Source organism: Paramormyrops kingsleyae, chromosome 15, assembly GCF_048594095.1.
Source record: "Paramormyrops kingsleyae isolate MSU_618 chromosome 15, PKINGS_0.4, whole genome shotgun sequence".
Taxonomy (NCBI): domain Eukaryota; kingdom Metazoa; phylum Chordata; class Actinopteri; order Osteoglossiformes; family Mormyridae; genus Paramormyrops; species Paramormyrops kingsleyae.
Genome location: NC_132811.1, coordinates 25183002 through 25210549, shown reverse-complemented (window position 1 = coordinate 25210549; position 27548 = coordinate 25183002). Strand labels below are relative to the sequence as shown.

The window sequence follows — 27548 nt, the reverse complement described above, 5'->3', positions numbered from 1 at the left end:
ACTAGGAGAATGAGGCTGATCTTCAAGCTACAGGATCAAGATCAAGCGGTTTCTGATGAGTTTGCATGCAGTTGTGTGAGGAACTTAGGTGCAACTACTGATTCTAATGTGATGTGGGAGAGCTTCCGTGATAAGACCCTGGAGGTTGCTGAGGGCTGTGTTGGTGTTTCCAGTGTTCCCAGAAAGAGGTGTTTCATCTCGCAGGGCACCCTGGATATTATCGAGAGGAGTCGCAGCACAGAACTTAGTGGCAACTCCATTCTGTACTGGGAACTGAGAAGGATGGCTGTGAGGGCTCTGAGGGCAGATGAGGAGGGGTTTGTTAGACAAATTTGTGAGCAGGTGACACACCATCTGTGGTCTAGTGACCCACGTCCTGCTTACAGAGGAATCTAAGCATTACTCGGAGACTTGCAATCAGGGCGGGTGATGGGACGGTCTTTACGGATAACATTGCTGTTGTGACCCACTGGGCCAGCTACTTTGAACAGTTGTTTAAAGCTGACCCTCCAGCTAGGATGTTGGATATCCATGGTTCTTGAAGCTGATCCTCTGATCAGCTGTGAGTCACCCAATCTCACTGACATTGCATGGGTGGTGAATCAGCTGGGGGCAGGGAAGGTCGCAGGGATCTGTGGTATCCAGGGTGAACTTCTCCAGTCTGGTGGTAAGGCTGTCCTCCTGGTATTGCAGGCAATCTTTGCTTCCATTTGAGAGTCAGGCATCATCCCAACTGACTGGAAAATGGGACTTGTCTGGAAAGGGAAGAGTGATCGCCTGGATTGTGTCAACTACAGGGGGACAACACTACCTTCAGTGCCGGGTAAGGTCCTTGTTAGGGTCATCCTTAACAGGATCTGTGATCACTTGCTTGCCTGACAGCGATCGGAACAGTCTGGTTTTACGCCTAAAAAGTCTGCCATTGACCTTATCCTTGTACTGAGGGTTCTCATCGAGCACAAGTGCGAATAATGGCAGAGGTTCTTTGCAGCCTTGTCGATTTTCGTAAATCGTTGCCATGTGGGACATTCTGAGACTGTGCGGGATCCACCCGAAGTTACTGGACGTCATGGCCAGCCTGTACACTGGTACTGTGAGTGCTGTGCAGAGTGGAGGGAGAACCTCTTCGTTATTCCCAGTTGATTCTGTGGTTTGGCAGGAGTGTGTTCTTGCTCCTATTCTGTTCAATGCTTGTATGGACTGGGTGTTGGACAGGGTCATGAGGTCCAGTGGCTGTGGGGCGTCCATTGGTGAAGAAAGATTTACTGGTCTTGACTTTGCTGACGATGCCGTGATCTTAGCGGAGTCAATGGAGGCTCTGATTGGGGCTCTCGAGACTGAACGAGGAGTCAGAGTGTCTGGGATTGCGGGTATCCTGGATAAAGACCAAGATCCAGGCATTTAATGAATTCTTAGGCACAGCCATCAGTGGTGTTTCTGTCTGCAGGGAGAATGCTGACCTTGTCGAGAGATTTACCTACCTCGACAGCAACATTCATGTCTCTGGTGACTCTTCCTATATAAAGTCAGCAAATGGATTGGAAGAGCATGGGGGGTCATGAGGTTGCTGGAAAGGGGTCTGTGGCACTCCTGATACCTTTGCAAGAGGACAAAGTTCCAAGTCTTTAGAGTCTTGGTGCTCCCTGTCTTGCTGTATGGCTGTGAGACATGGATGCTGTCCTGAGCTGAGACGAAGACTGGACTCTTTCGGTATTGTGTCTCTTTGGAGAATCCTTGGGTACCACTGGTTTGACTAGCGGTTGCTAGGAGTCCAAAAATGAGGCAAATTACCTTGATTGTGAGGGAGCCTCAGTTACGGCACTATGGCCATGTGGCGTGTTTCTCTGAGGGTGATCCGGCTCGCAGGATCCTCATTACTGAGGACCCAAGTGACTGGACTAGGCCAAGGGGACGCCCATGAAACATCTGTCTCTGGCAGGATGGCCATTTTCGGATGGTGGGACTGGACCGTGTATATGCCTGGGGGGACTGTCGGCTGGGATCCCGAGGAGTTTCGCTATGTGGTGGGTGCAGCAACATGCTGCATCAGTGCATGCTCCCCAACCTGACGCTGGCTATCTTATTATGGGGATACATCACCATGGTACTTCATGCTACAGAGCATAACTGCTTTGGAGCAGATTAGGTTTCAGGATCACGGATCTCAAACAGTGCTTGGACCAATTAAAGAGAAGTTGGTATATTACCCAAAGTAATGGATGGACTTTCCCAAACTCTCAAAATGGCTTGTCCATGAGAATCCTTTGACTGTGGTAAAGTTAACTGTATATTCGCTATTCAGTCTTCTGGTTGTAATCTTTCAACAAGTGAGCCAGGCAGTTTTTAATCACCAAACTTTGATATCTACAAGCAGAGATATGCACTGATCATTTTTGCCTTTTTCTGTGTATGCTAAACCTTGTTAATACCTAAGAGGTGATTTCTGCCCATCAAGCTCGTTTGGGAAGAACTTAAGTAATAGTTGTTAAAATCATATCTAGCTCTGATTTAAAGGAATCCAGGGTTTTAGCTTGCACTATACTAGCAGGAGTATTCCATACTCTACACGCTGTGTAAAAAAGTGTTTTCTCAAATTCAGTTTAAAATTTTCTCCCGCTAATTTCCACCTATGGCCACGAGTTCTAGTATTTAAACCAGGGGTTTCCAACTCCGGTCCAGGAGAGCTACTATCCTGTAGGTTTTCTATCCTACCTGGCTTCGGATGAATCACACCAGTTCTCAGGTAAATACCAGGAGCAGGTGTGGTTTATCAGAAGCCAGGTAGGATAGAAAACCTACTGGATAGTAGCTCTCCTGGACCGGAGTTGGAGACCCCTGATTTAAACTAATATTGAAGTAGCCATTTGGCTGAATAGCATCCAGACCTGTTAAAATCTTATATACTTGGATCATGTCCCCCACTTAATCTCCTTTGCGCGAGGCTGAACAGATTCAGCTCAACTAACATAAGACATTCCTCTAAGACCAAGAATCATTCTTGTAGCCCTACGTTGCACCCTTTCCAAGGCAGCAATAATAACTTTATAGTTATTAGTCAAAAAACAGTTAATGTACAATATAAACAAGACATAATATTAGGATGGGAAGTTTGCAAAAGTAAATAAATAAGCCTATGTAAATATTTTATACAATCTAAAGAAAATAAAGCTGAACTAAGATTTATTCATTCCACGTTGATTAATGTTTTGTCAATTTTGTGACAGACTAGCATACAGTTGTAGGCTATTGAGAGCAAATCTAAATAAATGTGGGAAAATGTACATTAGAAAGTAATTTACATACGACACATAGATGGCACAGTGGCACAGACTTCAGTTTTTCTGACAGGTTTCTTAGCTTTCTTGAGATTGACATCATCTTTATATGTTTTGTTTTCTTTCAGCAACCACTGACTTTGTATTATATGCATGTTCTTACTTGTGCAAACTAAAATTACAATACACAACATAAAACAGACTCCAGGGTGGTTGTACTGCCCATGGTTCTGACATATCATTTTCTAATTTTCGTCACTAATGAGTGCCTGTCAGTTGCCGTTTTAACATTGTCATAGCAGTATTATCAATATTACTCTCTGTGAGTTTAAAATGTAACAACCCCCCCCATACACACACGCACAAACACACACAAACATATGACTCTGAGCCTGTTCTGACGCCAAGGCTAATTAAAACCTTTACAGGCTAATTGTCCTATTATACCAGTATACAATATGCTATAATGAATGGTATATTATGTAATTAAAGTTAGTCATTTTGAGTTCATTTAGATGAATATAGAACCCAGGTATTGCACAATGCAGTTTTTCAATTCAATTTATTTTTTATGTAGCACCTTTCACAGCAGGTTCGCCGCAAGGCTCTTTACATGGGTGTGTTGTGATACATTCCTGCATCATTTATACAGTTTTTATACAGAATAAATAGTTTGATGTTTTGCTTATATAAAGCATTTAACTACTTAGCCTTAAATTTTGCAAATGAACACAGAAAAGGTCCTATATATTTGTCATTGTTAATCATTGCCTACTTGACTATAAAGGTTATCTAAAAAAGGAGACTGACCATCAACAATTTTGTGCATGCATTTAGTTTATTAATTTACGTTTTAGCCTATTATTAACAGAGTATTGATGCATATAAAAACGTCTTCGCGCTGTGCGTGCGCGTTAGTTAACAACACATTGCAGCCACCTCTAGACGTACTTTCGCCATCCCAATGCCGCCCAGTGAAAAATTCCTACGACTGCCTCTGTAACCCCTAATTTCCACCATCCAATTGGATGAAATTCTGTGCGGCAACTTTAGATATTAAAGAACATTCTCAGGTTGAAGTGGAAACCATATTATGCCATTTAACAAAGATTTGAGTGAATAAGTTTACGACCGTAAAACCGGTAGTATTCGCGCAGAGGGATGACTTCCAATGAAAAGTCAATAAGAAGTTTGCCGAAGCTTGTAACCATGCTGGAAACCTGCACTGATGTGACATGAAGATATATGAACTGAAGGGTTCTTTTCATGTCTGATGAAAACGGATAATTCCTTGTAAATATAATAGGGTGCATATTATCTTAGGAAAAGGTCCCCATCCTCCCTTCACTTTCTGTTTCAGCTGTTGATACTGCATGGAGTTCATAACATGTGTAATGGAACGGCTTAACATGCCATACTTATATCAAATTAACATCTAAAAATCTTACATCCAAACCGGCTTTATCCTGCTCAAACTAGCCTAATTAGTATGGAAGCTGACAAATTATTAGAGAAAAAAATTACATATTCTGAAATAGAAGTACGTATTTATACCGCTCTTGCTTGATTTTCTTGTGTGTCATTTACTAAGCAATTATTAATGAATGAAAGTAACCATAAGCGTTGCGCTCTTACATACGTAAAACATGATGATGTTCCTCTAGCGGTGAGTAGGCTGTCTGCGTGCCGGTGAAGGCGGAGCTGTGAATCAGGAAAGAGTGACTTCTTCCAGCGATCCACACAATTTCCCAAACAGACCTCATAACCTAATGTTTCTGCTGTGAAAAGGAACCATCGGGCGCTTCTGTGTAACCTTGGCTTTTTACTTTTTGGACACTTACATTCAAGCTGACATTTTTTAGGGAGAATAAATACATGCGCCGCGACACGTGAGTATCTGATTAAAACCACGCAGATCTGGCCTTAAACTTCCCCGAAGGCTGTTTGTGATTTGGCAAGTCTACCTCTAACTACCTCGGTTTGCGAAGTAAATCTGTCAATCGAAGATGCATAACGGTTTCGTCTATTTGTCGTGCAGTGGGCAGCCTGATGTTATGTTGAGGTAAACTGGAATCTAAAAACCTGCTGATTTCTAAAATACTTATTTGGTAGCAGCAGTCATGGGACTACCGTACTGTGCTATAATCTATCTGTGTACGTAATGCACTTGTACCCTTAATTAGGAGCGATGCGTTTGATCTTCACCAATACTAACAACGTGCTATTATTTGAGTACTGGCTACGTATGGTGATATGTTTGCTTCCGAAGTAATGAAGATATTCACCCTTGAGATTTCTGTAGTATTGTAACTATAAACCTCACACTCTGCGATATAAATAAATAGCAGCACCTTGTCGCTCATTTCTCACTGCATGACGGCGAGATTTACTGTCAGAAAAGACAGTTAGTGCACAGGCCCGTTCATCATACATTACAGTATAATTCTGTCTAAAGTAAGTATATGGAACAGAACATATCGCGCAGAGATGTGAACAACTAACCGGGCACGTACTTCAACGATGCTGGATTTGCATAAACCAGTGAAGCATTGGATTAGAATTAGTAATGCTGGAGCTAGTTATGCAAAACGTTATCGACCAAACGCATGCCTAGATTACAGAACGAGTCACTTCAAAGATACAAAGGCTGATACTTGTATCAAACATGCCGATAAATCACTCCCAAAATAAAGGAAAACAGATTAGCAGTGCGTCTCTCGTCGTGTTTTAACTAGTCAATGATTTAGACAAGTGGTGTGCTCGTTCATGATTGAAAGAGTTTCATGTCCATTTAACCTGTCCAAAGAGAGCCGATCTGAATGCGTAGTCAGGAAGGACGATCAGCTGGTCTGGTGGCTAATTCAATGATGCGGTATTAACCCGTGTTTATGTGTATGCTTATTTTTTCATTGGCGTCTTACATCAGGATTACGATTACAGATGTGTAGCCCAATGAAAGTTTGAGGCATTTTAAAGGAGAAACATTAAGATTATGAATAATGTATACTTATATGTATATATTTCCTTGAGAGATCATGTTTAAAATATAAAAATTTTACTCGATCTTGGGGTTGATTCAAGGTCAATGCAAGGGTTTTTTTTACTATGTTTTTTACGTTATATGGACAAAGGTATTGGGTCACACTAAATTCAGGTGTTTCACTTGGACCCAATGCCACAGATATTCCTTGGTGAACTGAAAGTGGTATTTTTGCAAAGTGGAAGTGTTTAGTACAACAGAAGCTCAGCCATGAGGTGTAAAGGAACAAAGCGGGGTCACCAAGTGCTGAGGTGCATCGGGCGTAAAAGTCGCCAGTGCTCTGTTGACTGAATTTCTCCCTCTGGCATTAAGCCCAGCACAAAAACTGTGCACCAGGAGCTTCATGGAATGGGCTTCCATGGCCGAGCAGCTGCACGCAAGCTTCACATCAATAAACACAATGCTAAGCATTGGATGTAGTGGGGTGACTCACAATGCCACTGGACTCAGGAGCAGTGAAGATGTGTTCTGTGAAGTGACCCGTGGATTTAAGACAATTTTATTGCAGTTTTATTTCTGTGTGTGTGATTAATGCTTTATTACATTATATATTCAAGCCTCTCAACCTTTATCTTGTGGTGTGTCACTTTTGGACAAAAGCATCTGCTAAATAAAGTTGCATCTGGGGGTTAGGCTGAGGTCACCTGGGGGCTGCATCTGGGTGTTAGACTGAGGTCACCTGGTGGCTGCATCTGGGGGTTAGGCTGAGGTCACCTGGTGGCTGCATCTGGGGGTTAGGCTGAGGTCACCTGGGGGCTGCATCTGGGGGTTAGGCTGAGGTCACCTGGGGGCTGCATCTGGGGGTTAGGCTGAGGTCACCTGGGGGCTACATCTGGGGGTTAGGCTGAGGTCACCTGGGGGCTGCATCTGGGAGTTAGGCTGAGGTCACCTTGGGGCTGCATCTAAGGGTTAGACTGAGGTCACATGGCTCCTGTTGAGCTCCTGCTCTGTGTTTTACAGAAGGATGGTGGGTGAAAATGGCACAGCCCCACACAGCCGCCGACGGGCTCCACCATCACCTAGCAACCTGGAGCGTGTTGGCAAGGGGAGAGAAGGCAGTGGGGCCTGCCTCTTAGCAAGCAACGGTGAGGTGGTCGGCTTATTGCCTGACTCTGTGTCCAGCTGCACTTTCTGTAAGGTGTTTTTTCACTATTTATTTCTCTGTGAAGTTTACAAATTTAGGCACATTATTCTTCGCAGAGCTTGGAGGTAAGGCAGCTCCGCTTAGGAGCCCTGGCTATTTTAAAGGTGAAAAAACCTGAGGTTACATATGTGTCCGTTTGTCATTTCTGGTGTCCAGCAGTCGCATGGGTTTTACAGAACATGCTTAGACTCGTGTCATTGTGGATTACACCTTCACATGCCCAGACACGAGACAATGATACACTTCTCACAGTCACTAAAGAGACAGTATCCACCCATAGATTTAAGAGAATTAAATTTCTGTGTGTGTGATTAATTCTTTATTACATTATATATTCAAAACTTGGAACCTTTATCTTGTGGTGTGCCATTTTGGACAAAAGTGTCTGCCTAATTATAAGTATATATTATATAACTTATAGAATTATATAATTTAAATATAGTCATGCTAGTATGCTGACTTTCATCTAACCTACCGTTTTCAATTTTAAACATTTTTAAATTACCCTCATTACTGCAAGGGCTTATTGACCAGCATAGGTTTAAAATCATTACATTTCCTCCACTGATATTCTGTATTCAACTTGATTTTGATCTGTATTATTTCTTAAAACAGTAGCTAGTCTAAGCCAGTGTTTCTCAAACCAGTTCTCTGGGACCCACAGACAGTCCACGTTTTTGCTCCCTGCCATACAGTCCACATTTTTTGCTCCCTCTCAGCTCCAGGTAGAGCAAAAGCATGGACTGTCTGTGGGTCCCCAGGGACCAAATTTGGAAATACTGGTATATGATGATGACCAGGTAGAACTGAACATGTGTGCCAATGGAACGGAGCTTGAGAGGGAAAAGCTACTATACCAAGCTGAGGTTTAACTCCAAATGTTAACCTCTGCAACTGGTCATGTGCTAAGTCCTAACCCTAAAAACGTGTTCTGACTTTTACAGTTTAGCATTTGGTGAGTTAATCAGACATTGATTTAACACACAGTTACTCAGTGTTTCGCGTGTGACAGACTCCATTGTCAGCCACTAGATCTGCACCAAACATGTGACTGAGTGAAATTTTATCTTCCTTGAGCAATTCAACCAAAGCACAACTTCTGGTAAAATAAGCAAATGTGCTTGCTTCCAGGCTTGGTCATATGTCATAGATGCGGTGTTTTAAAAAAAAATGTTTTAAGTATAATTAAATTCTCTTCACAGAACTTGTTATAACGTAAAGAGTTAAGCTTCCACTTTGAATTGCAGTAATATACGATCGATATGAAGTTCTTTTGGATGTTGCTTAATGGAGTCATGTGCCTGTCTGACCTGTTACCTACTTATTCATTGGTGTACTTCCTGTTTCATTCAGAGGTATCAGTTACACATGCATAATATTTGTTTTACTTCGTCATCAGTGACATTTGTTCTATTTAGTGTCGCAGTGAACCTTTGTGTAACTTTTCACTTGGCTGTGCTGCATGAAATCCTTAGTTATTGAGTTATGGCATTCTTCTATGGTAAAATCACTCTGTTCTTTCCCTTCATACCTCAAGGCTGGTGCTGAGCTAATTGAGATCAAGGTGAGGTCTTTAAGTCACCAGGACAGTCCTGTATATCTGTCCTCTGGCTGCTGTATGATTCATTACCAAAAGTTGAAGGCTCTCTCTACAATGACCTTCATCTCAATGATGACTTAAAAAAAAAAAAAGTTATCTGCAAGGACATGGTGTAAATTCTCATCCAGTGTGACATTTGAAATGGTTCCTCTGATTGGTTTTCTTTTTGTGATTCTTTGTAAATAACCTCATAATTCAAGACTAACTCTTTTACCTTCTGAGCAATTACTCCAACTCTCATTTGGCTGGTCTGACCGTCTCCAAATAGACGTTCATATTGCCAGCAAAGCTTCCTAGTATCTTGATGCTGTCCCCCACCTGGAAATGGGAGCTTGTGTTCCTGGTCTGTCTGCTGATCAAATATTGTACTTTCCTGGTTACTTGGCAACACTGCGGGGTCTGATGAGTCATGTTCGCATGGTGCTGACCAATGAAGTTAGACTGACAGCGTGTTTCTGTATCACTATAAAATATTGCTTCAGGAGTTATAAACCAGATGTTCAGCCATTTATTTCAAAGCAATATTTTCCAGATTTGTGGAATAAAGACTAATTTCAATAAATATTTGTTCTAATGTGATGAGAGCATTGGGGAACAAACACAGTACTGGAATGATACCAGTGAAACCTAGAATAAGTGTTTATCAGAGGATTAATTATTTTTTTGTTTGTTTTTACCATTTCAGGAAAAATGGAGACAGAGCATATCATTAGTAAGAAACTACAACTGAAGATGAAAGCAGAGGTAAATAGCTCGTAAAATGGCCCCAAACAAACCTGTGGAATTCAGTAAAATTGTACATTTCATCTGATATTCAGGTTACAGGGTAGAGAAACCTACTGCAAAATGCAGGTGTATGTCAAAAACAAATTGGTCACTGCAGTCAAACAATATTCATGACATCTTCCACTGCAGGCTCTGTTTGGATGCTTTTGTGCTGAATTTGTTGGTGATGTGCTGCCTGGTTTTTCAGCCTAAGTGTCAGTTCATCATATATCTTCCACATCTTTCTCATCCTCACATTAGCTGCCCATGCTTGGTGCTGCTGAAACGCCCTCTACAGCCAGATCTCATTCCTCAGCCATCTTATCACGCTAAACCCTCAAGCTACAGCAAGCTGCCTCATATCTCTATCATAGCCGCAAAGACACACACATGTTTGACTGCAGATTTCATAGTATAAGTTTATCAGGCTGTCTGAGTCTTTACTGTAATGCAAGAAACCTGTCATTGATCATGTCAACTGTTTTGCAAAACGGTTATTCAGGCATTTTATGGTTTAATAATTATATGAAATAACTTCTGCATGCCACTGGCTCTGTGGGTAGCACCCCGCACCCCCAGTGCTGGCAGTTCAGAATGCGTGTCGTCCACATGCTGAACAGCTGATACCCTGCAGCCCTCCAACATGTTAGGTGATTCTCTGTTTCCTCATTGCCCTGTCAAAAAGCGTGATCTCATCCCTGGTGTCTCCTGCCTCATGCCCTGCCCTCTAGTCCAGGATCACCTCACCCTTGTACTGGATCAGTAGTCATGGAAGAGGAACAAATGTTTCTTTTACTTTTACTTCATATTTAAAATGGAAAGACTGGTATCATGGTATTGGACTATACCAGGGGAGTTTTTAGCTATTGAAATGTTCAGGAGCTAAGTCAAGTTTACCTGGGGCTTGGCTTTTTGTTTTTGGAGAAAGATGGGCATCGGGGCTAAAATACTTGGGGCTCCGCTTAAAATACATGGGGCTATATCCCTGAGTGATCGGACCTAACGACGCCCATGGACTATACCGTTTTGGAGGAAATGGCTATTTTCCTCTATAGTAAAGTGAAGCAAAGCTGTCTCTGAAGCAGAACTTACTGTCTTGTCAGATTGTGGGTTATTGTACAACCAGCTATGTGTGAATGTTGAAGAACTGGTGCATGCCGCTGGTCACTGTGGTTTTGCGAGTAAAGGCAGCACTGTGGCTTGGTAGATAACCCTGCTGAGTGAAATCCTGCCATTAGGCTAATTAGTTTGAATGGGTGTGTGCCCTGTGATGGATGGGCATTCCCAGCTCCAGGCCACTACACAACCCTGACCAGGATAAGCAGTTACAGGATGGATGGATGGATGGATGGATGGCGTTTACCAGGGTGTAGCATGGTGACTCAGGAGGTAGCACTACTGCCTCGTAACTCCTAGCTTTTGGGGTCCAAACCCACTTTCTGTGTGTGTAAACTTATTTTCATTGCATTCTGTGAATTTGCTCTGGTTTTCTCCTGCACTCCAAAAACACACAGTTAGGTGAATTGGCATCTCTGAAATATGCATTGTGTGCATGTGTGTGGCATGTATATATTACATTATGGGGACCAAATGTCTCTGCAATGTGATCAAAAACCTGTTATTTTGACCTTGTGGGGACAGTTTTTTTCAGCCTCAAACAGGGGAAATTTTATAAAAATCTATGACTGCTATCAAAAAACTAAACTTCAAAAGTTTTGTATTTTGTTTGGTTCCTTATGGTCAAGGTTTGGGTGGGGACAGTTTTTTTCAGCCTCAAACAGGGGAAAATTTATAAACAGGGGAAATTTTATAAAAATCTATGACTGCTATCAAAAAACTAAACTTCAAAAGTTTTGTATTTTGTTTGGTTCCTTATGGTCAAGGTTTGGGTTGTGTTAGGGGTTAAAATTGTTATAGTTGGGATTAGGTTTTTGCCCATAGAAATGAATGGACGCATGTGTTGCCTTGTGCTGCTTGGGATAGGCTCCAGGCCCCTCTGTCACCCTGTATGTGGAAGCTGGTGTCCTCACTGCTGCCATTGTTCAGTCAGAATGGAGTAAGCCTGTACTCTAAGTGGAACTTTGGTACACATACGGAGAAACAACGAAATCAGAATTTCCCAAAACAGCGAATTCAGCAGTCTGTGTGCTTACGCACTGTATTACATTTCAGTTTTTTCCTGTTCTAGCAAATGTCAGCAAAACCTGCTACTGTCTTTAGACTGTATCTGTAAACAATTGTGTTAAACGAGAAACCTATATTAAATAGTGTTTGCAGATGTGACACATCCATTTTTCAACTGTTAACTCTTTTCATCCTGGTGAGGATGATGGAGGTGTCCAAGGCAGAGGGCTGTGGTGCACCCTGGTTGGGGTGAGTGACAGGGCCCATACATGAACGCCGCGGGCAATTTACGGGCATCAGGTAGCATGACTGCGTGGGAGGAACCCACATTACCCAGTGGAAGCTGACAAAGTACAGCTATGACGTGCAAACTCCACACACGCAGGTGTGAGGCAATACATGGCACTACTGTGCCCCCTGCATATAGTTCATATGTTAAGATATTGCTGGTTGTCAAGTCCGTGTGAAAGATCAAGGTAATTCTCAGAATAGCGCCATTGTCTGTCTACGTTGGAGGCAGTTTCCTGAGTTTGTTGCGAGTGGAAACGGGAAGTGAGAGACCAATGTTATGATGTCAGGCACAAATGGGAAGTCGACCTAACTGTCGCCGAGGGCGTCTCATCCCAAGGCGTCATATGCTGTGCTTCCAGAACTGCCCCGTTACACGCACCCATGCTGTGCTGCCTCGCTCTTCCAGTGAAACACGGAGCATGAATATGGGAGTAGTCATGCAGCCAAAACAATTTGTGAATCAAGAAAGGAAGTTCTTAAGTTTCAACTGCGTTGTGAAATACCAAGGTGTCCGCATGACCACTAGTGTTCAGATTTCGTTACACCCCCACATACAGTTATTGTGACATCCTTGCCGGGGACGAATCAGTACACATTAGCGTTCACACTATGAAAGTTGTGGTCAGAAGCATCCCAGACCACCACAGCAAGTATGTATCTTCACGGTCGTTTGAGCTTTTGGTTAGTGCTCCCCAGATGTGATCCGACTGCCCAAGATACATTTTAATCCCAAGTGTGAATGGGGCCTGTGTTGTGTTCAAGAATTCTATAAATGTTTAGAAACTTGGTCTTTGCTGTCTATATTAAGGTAGCCCTCATCAGAAATTCATTAAGGAAACTGAGAGACTCACTGTGTGTCTTTCCCTAATTGCTGGACTGATGATGTTGTGCTTCCCTGCAAAGCCCTTTAGACAGCTTGCTAGTTCCCATGTGAAACACACAGTCTAAGCAGATAAAACGTGTAACCATATATAATTAATATCATCTCTTCCTGGATGGCAGCACCTGAAATCGGACCTTTTGAAGAGCTTTGACTCCCAGGTGAGCGAGTTCATGGACTGCCTGATTGAGGAGTCCTCCATTCTGCAGCCCGCCTTAATCACGACTCCAGCGATGTCTGACAAGGAGAGGAGCAAACTAAGGTAGGGGTGTTTCCACTGGTTTTTCAGGAATCTCCGTCTTTGTGTTTCATCTCTGGCCCCCTGCTTCTGTCAGCAGACTGATTTTTCCAGTTTCTCTGTATATATCGCTCTCCTCTGATATAAACATCTCTTTTGTGCGTGTTTTGTCTGTTTGTTTTTCATTTATTAACAGACATATGAAACCCTCTCCGGATCAGGGGAAAGTGTTTGTCAGTCGCCGATCCCTGTTAGAGTAAGTTATTTCTTTATTTTTTACTTCTTGTTGCATTTTGCGCTCTGGCTTTACCCTCCAGACGTGGCTGCTGCCTTCCCATAAAGCAAGTGTGTGGCCTGCATTATTATCCAAACTTACATGAAAGAGATGTTACACATGGGTGTGTCTGGACTCTCTCACCAGACCTGATTGTCCAAAGAAGGAACGATTTCATATGATTCATATGTTTTGTGGATGAGTTTCTTAGGTTGACGTGCCAAGGATTTGACCCTTAAGCAATACTATAGTGAAGTGTATCTTATGTTTTGGAGAGTTAAGACTGGGGAAAACAGTTCTCCATTCGAAAGGGCACATGTGCAAGTCTGTAGTGTCTTTGTGTCAAAATACTGTACGCCTGAAAGAAGAGCCTGGCATATAGCCTGGCATATAGCCTCAGGCTCTATAAACTGATGCTGGTTTTAGGAAATTGTTGCACTCATATAGCCTCTGCAGGCTTTTATATGCAGATGAGCTTTGTGACATCATGTGAGCACTGGTTTTGCATAGATTGCTTGGTATTTTCATTCATTGCCTAGAATTGGTACATAGAGGTGTGTAAACTCTGGGTGTCTCTACATATTATATATCTAGGGGTAATGCACAGCCCCTGGCTGCAGGGTGTGGTTACCCCTCCCTTCACATACTAATTTTTTCTCCTTTCTTCCCCCAACAGTGAGCTGTTTGAGGTCAACCATATCCGCACCATCTACCACATGTTCATTGCCCTGCTCATCCTCTTCATCCTCAGCACCCTGGTGGTCGACTTTATTGATGAAGGCAGGTGGGAGGTTCTACCTAACCCCGTTTACTGAAACATCAAGCATCTTGTTCATTTAATCAAAGCTGGTTTTTTATCCTGAGGCATGAGAAGGTTATTCTTATGGTATAGGTATATATCCCTTATATTGTTTTAGTAATTTTATTAGAAATCGTAAAAAGGAATCAAGTTTTGCACTCCTCCGAGGACTGGTCTGGATATGAAAGCAATACAATGAAAGTGGCCCTAATGAACCAACTGTCATAACCCTAAAATGAATAATACAACAACTAGGATGTGTTGCTAGGGGTGTGGCTTTTTGTGACTCAGTTTGCCGTTGCACAATAGCTAAATGTTTGGTTTATGAGTTCAACTGTACCTAATAGTGTATATATAAAGATGAAAAACCAGCATGTACAATGATGCAATGTGTCCTTCAGGGCCAGCTTACACTTGGATGAGTTGGTAGATGGTGATTGGTGCTGCTGGTTCCCATCGTGACTCTGTTTACCCTCTGTGGTTTCTCGCCAGGTTGGTGCTGGACTTTGACTTGTTAGTGTACGCCTTTGGGCAGCTCCCTCTAGTCGTCTCGATCTGGTTCTGCATGTTCCTGTCAGTGCTGGTGGTACCTTACGGCCTTTTCCACATTTGGGCCAGTCGGTACAAGTCATCTCGGCACCGCGTCCTGCGCACGCTGCTGGCAGGGTTTCTCTTCATGCTGTACCAGGGGGTGGTCCTGGGTTTTCTGCCCACGTTTCTGGTGCTGAGGAACAACTTGCCCCCTGCCTCTCGCTTCATCATCATCCTCGAACAGGTAGACAGACATCCTGCAGTACTCGTAACTGTGTGTTTTACTCATCCTACCGAATCCCTCTTTTCCAGTTTGATGACCTTGAGCTTGCGTACACTGCCCCCTACAGGTCCGGCTGATTATGAAAGCATACTCCTTCATCAGGGAGAACGTTCCGAGGGTGCTGGCCTTTGCTCAAGACAAGTCCAGTAAATCAACAAGTTGATGCAAATGATCTAATTCCCTCCTTTGTCACAGTCCATGCATGGACTGACAAGTAACTCTTACTTTTCATGATGTTTGTAGCATTGTGTTTTATTTCATAGTGTTTTCTTCCCCCATTTCCCAGGTTCCCTTATAATGCCACAAGTTACTCAGTATCTGTACTTCCTGTTCGCTCCCACACTCATTTACAGAGACAGTTACCCCAGGTGAGCAGATCATGTGACTCATCATGTGTCACAGGATGTCACCTGATGAAGTTGTTCTAAAGCAGAGGGACAGTTAAATGTAGAATCCCACAATGCTACATTCAAGATTCAAGAAGCTTATTTGTCACATGCGCAGTTATACATGTACAACATGAAATGCAACCCTGAATCACTCCTGAGACTGTGCGTTGGTTTAAATAAAAACAGATAACTAAAAACTTTTTAAAAAATGTCTTAAATCTAGCCAAGAGATAAATAGCAAATAAGCAATATGTACTTCAAATAAAGTGGCATTGTGCTTTGTTGGCACGCGTGCAAATGGCATTCTGGTGAGACATATGTAAGACAGAATTTACATCAAAAACGTCTCCACAATAATTGCCAATTACCAGCAGAATGTGAGTGAATGGATCTGATTTGAAATGCACAATGCATATTTCTTTCTGAAACAGAAATCTCAGTAACTTTTTTCTTGCCTTGATTATTAATGTAATTCTATTCCTTTTCTTGGCAGGAACCCATATATCAGATGGGGATATGTGGTAACTAAGTTCCTACAGGTACAGTTTAATCGTCTGTGTCCATGTACCACATGCGTCCCATCATATATGTGGCCGGAGAGTCACTGATAGTCCATGGCTGTCTTTCAGGTGCTGGGGTGCCTGTTCTACGCCTACTATGTCTTTGTCCGTCTTTGCATCCCCCAGTTCCATAGCATCAGCCTAAAGATCTTCGACCTGCGGGTTATGGTCCTCTGTGTCTTCAATTCCATCCTGCCAGGTACCCCCTCCTTCCTTAGGCACATGTCCCAGCTCTAACCCAGTGCCCCTGAAGCTTCTGTCTTCCAGTCAATGGAGACATGGGAAATTGTACTGGGTGACTGAGCATGCCCAGAATGTTGACGTGATAGATGTGGGTTGTTTTGGTGGAGCCTTGCCTTCCACGCTGAATGGCCGTTGGCCACCACTCCCATCTGCTTCCCCAGGAGTGCTGGTCCTCTTCCTGGCCTTCTTTGCCTTCCTGCACTGCTGGCTCAACGCTTTTGCAGAGATGCTGCGATTTGCTGACCGGATGTTTTACAAGGTACTGAAACTGGGAAGCGTCTTTTGTGTTCACTTCCTCCTTGACCAACACAAAACTCACATATGTTTAATACACTTCTTTAGGGTATTGTTACTAAGCTGAGCTGTCTAGAAGTAGTTTTGTGTTTTTTCATAGACTGCTATAATGGTAACACTTGATGGGGCACAAATAATATAGTATTATGTACAAATCTTAGTTGCATACTGATGTTAATTCATCGTTAATGAATCGTGATGCATGTTTTATCTGAAACAGTTACTATATTTGTTACTATATTTGTTAATTCTGTTATCCTTTGTGAACTTAAGGAACTTCTGAAAGAAGAAGTCATGAATAAGCTAAATAATGATTGCATAGTTTATCATTAATGAATCATGATGCATCTTTCATACCGAGCACTTACAATATTTATTATCTATTTATTCTGTAAACGATTGTGAACTACTGAAGGAACAAGTAATGAATATCACAAGTGAAATGTTGATCTCATGTTTGTTCATCATTAATGAATCGTGAAGCATCTTTTATCTCAAGTAGCAACTATGGACCCTTTCCACCACACCAAGTACCGTACTTTTTGTACAGTGCTTATCGTACTTTCCGTTTGCCATTGACTTTCAGTCAAGTACCAGTACCAAATGGTCCAGTAGTAAAAATGCCAAACCAGCTGGGGTACTACTTTGGTACTTCGGTACTTTGGGACTTACAGGTGCTTTCTTTGTTGATTGGTCATGCAAATGGCCTGCCGCTGAAACACAATGCAACCGCAATCTTGAAAACGGTTGCGAACTCGGAAAACAATGATAAACATAGTAAACAAAGATTTATTGCAATATAAAAGGAATAATAATTAAAATCATAAAGCTAACTAGGGTTTTTTTCTATGACTCTTTTAAAAATGTCTTAGCAATAATGTGCTATAATGTCCCTCCAGAATTGAAAGTAAGAAAAAGCCTGATCTTAATCTGACTAGCGATGTAAGAATTGCATGTGCATAATATGCAATGTTGGTATTACTATTGGATATTGTTCAGCCGTATAATATAATACAGCCATTTTTCAACTTTAGTACAAAATACCAGTTTTTACACCAGTGGAAAACAAGCACCTTGAAGTACTTTACTTTGGTACTTCCTCAAAATACCAAAAAACATCACTTGGTATGGTGGAAAAGCGCCCTGTATTTGTTGTTGGTTTGTTTATGATTTGTACTTCAGTACTGAGTTATTACTAAGTATTTGTGGCCCATTAAATAAAGTGTTACTGGTGTAATGAAACATGGGCATTAAATCACATTTCTGTTTCAGGATTGGTGGAACTCAACATCTTTTGCCAATTACTATCGGACGTGGAATGTTGTGGTTCATGACTGGCTATATTATTACGTCTACCGGGACTTACTGTGGGTAAGCAGGTTGTCTTTTACTTCAGGGCAGGGCCAATTGACTTATTTTGTCACACAATAGTTGACAGCCAGGGCTAATGTCTTTTCTGTTATGTGTCCTCTCTCCCCCACCATAGATGTCAGAGAAGCGCTTCAGGGCGGTGGTCATGTTGGTCGTCTTCACCGTTTCTGCAGTTGTGCATGAATACATCCTTGCCATCTGCTTCGGCTTCTTCTACCCTGTCCTCTTCACCCTCTTCATGTGCTTTGGGAGTGAGTTTTTAGCTGCTCCTTGAGGTTTTGATGTGGCAAGACCATGCCAGATAATATATGCTAAAACCTAGCAGATTAATTTCCTTTCAGATTTTTACATTTCCATTTATGTAGCGAACAGTTTTGTCTGGAGTAGCATACAAGTGAGGAAAGCTGGTTGTGAGACGGCAGGGTCAGCCTGCATCTTTGGAGCAATTCAGGTTTATGATCAATCGTACAACCTTCTGGACATGGCACAGGTCCTACTGAAGCAAACACCAAAACAATTATAGATCAAAACTAGTGGGAAGAATTTAAAATTACTGTATCATGCAGTCATTTAATTATGTATTTAATTTGCATATTTTTTTTAATGTTTTAACTTTTTGCGCAATGTGACATAAATGCTGACCTCTGATCTTTTAAAAGGCATAATTTTCTGTGAGGGAACGACAGCCTGCTGGTTTATAGGGGGTCTTTTGTTCCTGTTTTTTCCGCTGTGGTTTACACTCAGCACCCTTCTGTTCCTCCCTCTATCCTTAGTGATGTTCAACTTCATCCTGCATGACCGGAGGAAGGGCCCAATCTGGAACGTGATCATGTGGACTGCGCTCTTCCTGGGCCAGGGTGTCCTGCTCTGCCTCTATTCCCAGGAGTGGTATGCACAGAGCTATTGCCCTTTGGAGCAGGTAATAATAATATAATAATAATTATTATTATTATGAATATTAATAATAATACATTTTATTTTAAAGGTGCCTTTCAGAACACACAAGGACACTGCACAGAATTACACAACGAATAAGAACAATCAGAATAAAAACAAATTACAAAACTAAAACAGTATAAAAAGCTCCCTGGGCGCCGCTACAGATGGCTGCCCTTCGCGGACAGCTTGCTCTACAAAGAGCAAGTTGAGGGAGGCGTAAAAAAGAATTTCCCCATGGGGATTAATAAAGTGTAAATTATTATTATTATTATTATTAAAAGAATTCACAGAGAGTAGTCACTTTTAAAAAGGTGCGTTTTGAGTTTAGATTTAAAAAGAGAAAAGGAGTTGATATTTCTAATGTCTTTTGGTAGGGAGTTCCAGAGTCGGGGAGCAGAGCAACAGAATGCCCTGCTCCCCATAGTGACAATGACACATATTCTGCACTATAATGCGTTTGATGTCCTCTTGCAAGCCTGTATTGTGGCAGTATCTGCTCAATCTAAGGGTAAATCCCATGGGAAACCAACTCTGTTTTAAGTGGGGTGTAGGCAGCAGTTAATTCTGCTAATGTGCTAACTGAGGACCTGTTGCTCTGTCTGTGCTGCCTGTGTGTTCTAGCCGTCCTTCTTGGACCTTCTGAAGCCACGTTCCTGGACGTGTCACCTGCACCAGTAGGGGGTCCCCGCAGCTTCTCTTGTCGGAGTCTGACAGCACGGCTCCCCATGTCAACCCCATGAATGTCACAAGCAAGCAGCAGAAGAACAGGGTTAGATCTGATGCTGTTTTTACTTTGCACAAAGACAGACCTCTTGCGTTGAAGCTTTATTATGTAGAGTTGGGGTGTATGGGTGCTATAACAGCTGTAAAAACAGGAAATCTCTGAGGGTCATTTTCAAAGGGAGCCATTTACTAAAATATTTCTACTTATTTTTTGGTTTCATGTTTGTGATGAGAACATTAGAACATTTTAGCAGTATGAACTGGGAATGTTCATTTAAAACAAATGAATCTGCCGTTATTTAAGAACTGTTTTCCTCCTCATCCAGAGCGTTGTTCTTGCCAACTTTAAATTTTCATTATTTTAAAAATCCAGTGTGATTTGATTTTAACATCAGTTTCTAAACAGGAGAACCCTGGTTGCACATAGCATGTAAGATGAATTTTGGATGTTAATAATAATTTCCATTGCCAGTTTTTTTTTTTTTTAAATAAATGGTGCTGGTACACTCAATTTGATTTCATATGCCATTTCTGTTGCAAACCTAAAGTTTCTGAACCACATACATTGTAGATCTCAATAAGTACAATATAAGTAGCTGTCAATAAATTATGAATAACAAAAAGAAATACGTATGCTATTATAAACAGCCTCTTAATTTTAAAAGTTTCCAATGTGCAGTACTCGCATGTGCCATCACAAAAAAGTACTGGTTATTGCTGTTGTAAATCGTTATGAGCAATGAAGTATTCTGTGACGTAAAAATAGTGATAATAATAATTATAATTAATTATAGCCATACCAGTCAGAAGTGTAGTCCATCTGGTGAAAATCCTTTGCACTGAACATTTTTAACATGAGGCCATATTTGACTGGTATGTGTACCAATTTAACCATCAAATGTTATCACTGTCTGGGTCCCAATCTGCCTAGTGTTAACTTCTCCCTGCCTTAAAATTCGTTGTAACTCTGAACTTACACAGCTGGCTCAATGCCATTTGGGAGTATTAAGATACATATGTATTATTTTTTTGTCCTTTCACAGATCACCAGTGAACCTTCCCAGTTTATCTGCTATCTGTCATGTTTAGATAGGAGCTGTATGTTTGTGTGTACTCCTCTGTAAATGCTCTGACCCATTAATAGAATTGAAAATCGGATGCCTGTTGATTGGATGGCTTTAAAGTATTTAAATGTTTATTGGTTAATACCATACAGTAACTAACATACATTCCAAGCTGTACAGTCCTACAGCTGCACAAATGCCAGTTTAAGGACACATTTTTTTCTCTCTCTCAACTTCATCCACAAGGGGATTCATTATTTTTTAAGTTACTGGGAGAGAGGGTTTGTCTTGTGTAGTATTTAATATATTTTGTATTTATGATATCTAAACACAAGAATAAACACTGGATTGTAAACATGAAATTCATACAAAAAATTGTATGAAACCTGGAACTGGGGATTGTTATTGCAGCTGGCTGCAGACATTGTAAGAAATAAATGTTGCTATAATTATACATTTATTTTAACACTTTGTGCCAAAACGTACGTTGTTAGCATTGTTGGGTAACTGGTGTCACTGACATTAAACATTGTATCCCCATTTCTTCGTCGTCTTTCTGTAAATCAGTAGAAGCACATTCTGAAATTGTTTCTGTGCCATAATCATAAACTGCATAGCTATTCATCTGTAAGTATACTTCCTGGAGTTGGGGAACACTGCATTTTTGTTTACATATTCAGGGCATTGTTGAGCTCAGAGAGCCTCCGCTGCATTATCTCTAACCGTGACATAGCTCAGGGCTATCAGCTCCAGTCTGAGTGACGCCATTCACTTGTTGGGGGTCGGACTTGGGTTGGCCTAGAGGAACATGCTAGAATTTTGAAGGCCAGCAATAAGAATTGCACCAGCCCCCCACAACTTCTGCATGTTACGTCATTGGTCAAAGTTCCCAAATCCGAGAGCCCCGAGCCGTTCTATATATTTCTTAATTCATATATAATATAATACAAATATCATCTGCATATCATTTGGCTGATTTTGGGATTCAAGCTTGAAGCAGATTTGGTTTCCTCAGATTGTCTTATGGTGTAACAGAGTGAATATGGAATGACTGAGGATGGAGGTTTATGAACAAATATGGGAATGTGAGCGTCGTCATTTTAAACATACAGAGAAAAATTAGTGATATGGGTCACTTCAAGGCTGGCACAGATTTGAAGAAGGAAGATATTTTATATGCCTGATGGTGGAATGTTACATTTAATTTGTGTTTTTTTTTTTTTGTCTAAGTATTTGGCCACCCCTGATTTAATCTTATCCACAAAGCGTCAGTGTGTATGCAGGTTTTTGGGATAACCTGTAGGTCAGCTGTTCAATCCCAGGTGTGAGGACTCCAGCCAATCAGTCCTCTAATTAGTAATCTAATTAGAGAGTTGCAGTGAAAACCCGCATACAAGCCGGCCCTTTCTGGATAAGACTGGCCACTCCTGATTTAAATGTTATTTGGTTACACAAAAGTGCCCAAAATTGTGTTCACAACAAGAAGAGTACAACACATTTTAAACATTTTTACATTTTTATGTTGGACATACAGTCCAGAGCACTGCTGTTGTGTTCTTACTGAAATGTGTGCATTGTGCTGTACTGTATTCCCAGGTTTCTTAACAGTAAAAACTGTGATGTAAATGTGTATTTTCCAAACAAGCATTCCACTGCATACTTTTGTATAGCAAAGTGGTGATAACTTGTTTATGAATACAAGTGAGTATGATATCACAAAATGCGGATGATTAGAAAGACAATCGTTTACATTTTTTGCATCCAATTGTTAGGGGAGAAATTTGTTTATTAAATTACTGGTATTTTTTCCTTTTTATGGTACAAAGTTATGGATTTTTGGGCTGATTTTTAATTTAAAATGCTAAATGAAGGTTGTAATGGGACAGTGTAACTTTATGAAAGTTTTTTTGAATACTTCATTGCTTAAGTTCTTTTATGATTGTAGTGAAAATGCTACTATTTGTAAATCTCTGAAATTGGAAAGTTATTTGTTGGTAATAAAAATACTAAAAAAATGTATTGAAGTAAATATTGTGTTTTAATATCACATATCTTATATATACATTCCATTGTCAAAATATGATTTCTGACACTTCAAATCTAACACCAAAAATTGACAAATCAATGGTTTACCTATATATAGGTATGTGTGAGTGTGTGTGTATGTATGTATGTATGTATGTGTATATGTATATGTATATATATATGTATATATATATGTATATGTATATATATATATATATATATATATATATATATATATATATATATATACACATACACACACACGTACATAGTTGGCAATGCCGGTCATGGAGCACTCCCCTGGCGAGCTGAAGAGACAAACTTACACCCCCTTGCAAGGTGGCACCCTTGACTGGCGCAGGCTGTGGGCTCCATCTGTGCTACAGTTTCTGGGCACTTGGTGTTGAAGATTTACTTTAATATCTTTTATGAATTATACTGGAATTATTTTTACCATACAGTCTAGTTTACTTCTGTCACAAAATGTGAAATCCATTAATATGATAATATTGATATCAATTAGAAAAATATCCCTATATCCTCAATGGCTATTATTGACATTGAATTCATCATGTGGTTTTATATAAAATGCAAAGGCAGTCAAATTTAAGTGTTACAGAAACATGCCAATGAGTATCTGACTTCATAGGAAAACCCACTTTGTCATTAACACAGACTTCGTTAGACAATGTAGGTTCTTGTTCACATTAGTTTTTGCCAATTAGTCAACACATTGCAGAATTTAAAGATGAAAAAAAAAAACATCTGTTTACATAAATGTTATTTTTACATAAAAACATGAACATGTCTTTCATTTAAGATTTTCACTGGATCGTTTTTCAGAGTATTGCCACTCCACAAAATGCAACCCAGAGGCCATGCAAAAGTCTTTCTGCAAACTGTTTGGCATCTTGACAACAGTACATTGTAAATTATTTGCCACTGGCAGTGTCATCAGAACAAGAAACCAGTATTGGCAGCATGGAACAATATGGCCACCACAAGGCAGTTGCACTTGATTATACTTGCAAATAAAGCATTTTTATTACTTAGCTGTTTCAAACTGCTGTGGAATAACATTGTGTTTTATTCCTTTAAACAACTCCACATTCAATAGAGCAACCTCTCTCAAGGCAAAAAGGTGAAAAACCGAGGATTCAGCACTAAAATTAACATTGCATAAATATCTTTTTTAATCAAAACAGCACCAAGCTTTGAGCTGGAACTGATGCTTTAAATAATTTAAGTGAACCAAACTAGAGGGCCCACAACACCCTGTACTGAACAAAAAGTGTTGAAGATCCACACATTACTGAAGAATGCAGACTTCTGTTAAAAGTCTTCAGTTTTTACTGTTAAGAAGCAGTAATGTCTGCAAGCTCCAGGTCATAGTTATCTTGGAATAAAGCCATAGTTATGGGGCAGGTGCTCCTGATTTTATTCTATTGTTGTTCAATATGCCAGTCAGTGGTGGTTCAGGCATTCTTAGCACCCTGGGCAAAATCTGAGTCACCTGCTGAGATATGCAGTCATGTGGGTGCCATATAGCACCACTTGAATGATGCCATTGAACGATTGCCCTGGCCCATTGGCCATCTTCATCTGCCCATGATGGCAATACACCTTTTCTATACAAAAGTTTTTTAATAAGATGTCCATGTCTAGTAATGCTCAATTGAACAAACTTCTCATTATATTAAGTGTGCTGTATATTAATTTTGTTCAATAATACAGTTTTTGTGTGTAGTATCATTTTATAGCTGAAATAAATCAAATTTATATTTATGCATATTTTCTGATATTGGTCTCCGGTGTTAGCCAGAGACCCAGAATGTGGCAAAATTTATGAAAGCGAGGGAAAATAACATCTATGAAAGCTGAACAGTGTTACATCCATTCATCCATCCATCCATCCATCCATAAACCAGTTTTCCAGTGCAGGATCACAGTGAGGCTACCCAGAGCACACAGGGAATGAGGCAGCAACACACCCTGGATGGGATTCGAGTCCATGACAGGATGAGCACAAACACAAAACTGATATAACAGAGACACCATTTCACCTAATCACACATTTTTTAACTGGATTTGAATCTTAAAGCCTGGAGATGTAAAGCAACAGGGCAATCCGCTGAGTTACTGTGGTACCACAAATGGGCTGCTTAAGTGATTTTAAACTGTAGAAATGTACACTATTCTGATAGTGAAATGTATCCTAAGTATATGTAACATTCGTAAACAGACATAAATATGGATGAGTCTCGATATTTTCTAGTTGGTTTCATCTGTTTTAAAAGCATCTCCAACTAGGCCCACAGCCAGAAAAAAAAAAATTGTGGGGGGTCCAGCAACCCTACTGATGATTGGGGGGGGGGGGGGGGTGGGTTGATAGATTTTGCACACTGTTTAGGGTGAAACAACCTATCGACCTCTACTTGAGGAATTTCTGTATAACATTATATCTGTATATTTTTTGTATATTTGGCTCCTGTCCTGAATGTTTATATGTTTGCATTGCACTCTGTCTGTCTATGATATTGTGTCTTATGTTTGATCTGTATCAAATGTGCCAGACGGAACATGCAAAGTAAAATTTTGATTGTATGGTGCAACTGATTGTTTCATCACGCATATGACAATAAACTTCTTGACTTCATATTTCAAGGGGGACTACGGCTACATGCCAGTCTGCAGCCCTGGCCAGGATAGAGGTTAGAAGGAGGATCAACTGATGGATATTTCCTAAACAAAGTGAACTCTACAGGTCTGTACCCAGGAGTGTTTATCATGTTTACATTGTGTAGACCACTGCTACTAGCTACCCCCATGACATAGAGATGTACAGGTAATTGCTTTCCTCTCGTGGGTATATAAGCTAGAACACCAGTGACATATTTACATTATATTGCATGCCTTGTGTTGCAAAACATCTAATGATAATAATTTTAAGGTAATTGCCCCCATATTAAATTACTATACATTCATGCAATCTCCCACAAAAGCTAAGCTAAATTGGCTAGCATCCAACTGAGTTAGTATACCATCGCTTCAATAATCTTGCAGACTTATCTTGCAGGCACTTAAATATCTTGCTTGCAGCTGTATCTTGATGTAATGTATTTGAAACATTATTTATTTAAACAATAGATCATATAAAAATTGTAGGTTACCTTCTTGGTTCTAGTGTTAAAAACACACGCTTCTGATTTTATTTGATTTTTATTTTAATGAAGGAATTGAAATATTTCTAGATCCAACCCCTTAGGTAGCATAGGGTGATGGGGGTTATCAGGTGAAGCCATCATGCCTGGCTGAAAGCGATTCACTGCTTTTGAGATTCATGCCTTGAATGAAGGAAAAAAAGAGGAATTATGTATCTTTATGAATCGTGGAAACAAAGAAATTCAGTTAAGGGTGCTGGAACAGAAATGAACAAAGATTCAGCACAATTTCTTGCTGGTAGTTTTTCCAGGTACTAACCAGGCTCTGTCCTGTTTAGGCGTTTAGAAGAGACATCCATGGGATCACCCGTAAATATCTGTGCAACAGTGCCTGTTTAGGAAATGAGCTTTTAATTGACTTTTAATCTCCCAATCTCAATAGTTATAGTGCAACATGACAGTAATCATGGGCAATCTATATTGGGATAATGCACTGCTGCGAAAGCATGTAAATGATTAACAGAGGTTGTTAAATCTGGGAAAGCAAGCGGGAAATAAAAATAAATGGTAAAAAAAGAGATCAGACCTAACACCAGCCTTTTGTTATGAGCAGAGGGCGCCATAAAACAATGTTTTTTTTCGGGTTTGTGTGCTTATTCTTACCTTGTGTTTTTCTAGACAAGCAATTCCTTTCTAATATAAATATAATTTAAAAATATAATACAAAAACAAGAATAATATAAAATGCTCAACGCAGCATAGTATAGGCCTTATATAGTACATGTATATGTTGTGCTAACTTAACCATTTAGTTTTCAGTATAAATTTCACTAACTTTAAACTGTTCACTTGGGCCTACAGGAAACAATGGGGAATTAAATGCTACAGCCAGAAAAATGGACAAGATATTGTCAACAGTTTAGAAGGCAATGAGTTCCTTGTAAGGATGAGCTGTTGGAGGACCGATGGAGCGTAAGTACAGAAAACCATGGCAGGTCCATGTATCCTGCAATTTTGAAACCGGTAGGAAACTGTACACCAGCCAGGCTACTCTGTCAGGCTTCAGGAAGTCTAGGAAAGTGTGTAGTCAGAGTATGGAATAGTCTTCCTGATAGTGCAAGCTGAATCCTTGGGTTCCTTTAAATCAGAGCTGGATAAGATTTTAACAACTCTGAGCTATTAGTTAAGTTCTCCCCAAGCGAGCTCGATGGGCCGAATGGCCTCCTCTCGTTTGTATAGTTCTTATGTTCTTATGGTAAGTCTGGTCATGGTGCTCTTTCTTCCCCATGAACAACAGGTGTTCAGCAGGTGTGGGATACCACAGTAAACGGGAAAGTGCTTCATCATTACACCCCCGCAGTTCGCAGACACTGTATTACATCTGTACAAAACACACTCATTGTCAAACCTGCAAGAGACATTGTAGCCTACTGAATGTGACAATTGTGCCTGGGCAGTCTGATCAAACATTGCATGGTATTTAAAATCTGGCATTTTTAAATAGGCCGTTTTGGTAGGCTAACTTTGTTTCTAAT

General features: G+C 40.6%; 1 protein-coding gene across 2 annotated transcripts; it reads left to right on the top strand.

Annotated features, from left to right (window-relative positions):
• Window positions 1–4950: 4950 nt before the first annotated feature.
• On the top strand, window positions 4951–22856 carry soat1 (sterol O-acyltransferase 1). Of its 2 annotated transcripts, none has more exons than XM_023821407.2 (16): window positions 4951–5164; window positions 7276–7400; window positions 9745–9803; window positions 13242–13381; window positions 13554–13613; window positions 14308–14415; window positions 14923–15205; window positions 15312–15390; window positions 15531–15612; window positions 16127–16172; window positions 16263–16392; window positions 16598–16695; window positions 18003–18101; window positions 18217–18352; window positions 18875–19020; window positions 19662–22856. In XM_023821407.2, the coding sequence occupies exons 1-16, from the start codon at window positions 5151–5153 to the stop codon at window positions 19716–19718; spliced, it is 1662 nt and encodes a 553-aa protein (XP_023677175.1). In that variant the 5' UTR covers window positions 4951–5150; the 3' UTR covers window positions 19719–22856. The 2 variants fall into 2 exon arrangements, with proteins under 2 accessions (XP_023677175.1, XP_023677174.1); XM_023821406.2 differs by lacking the exon at window positions 4951–5164 and adding an exon at window positions 5211–5337.
• Window positions 22857–27548: the final 4692 nt, after the last annotated feature.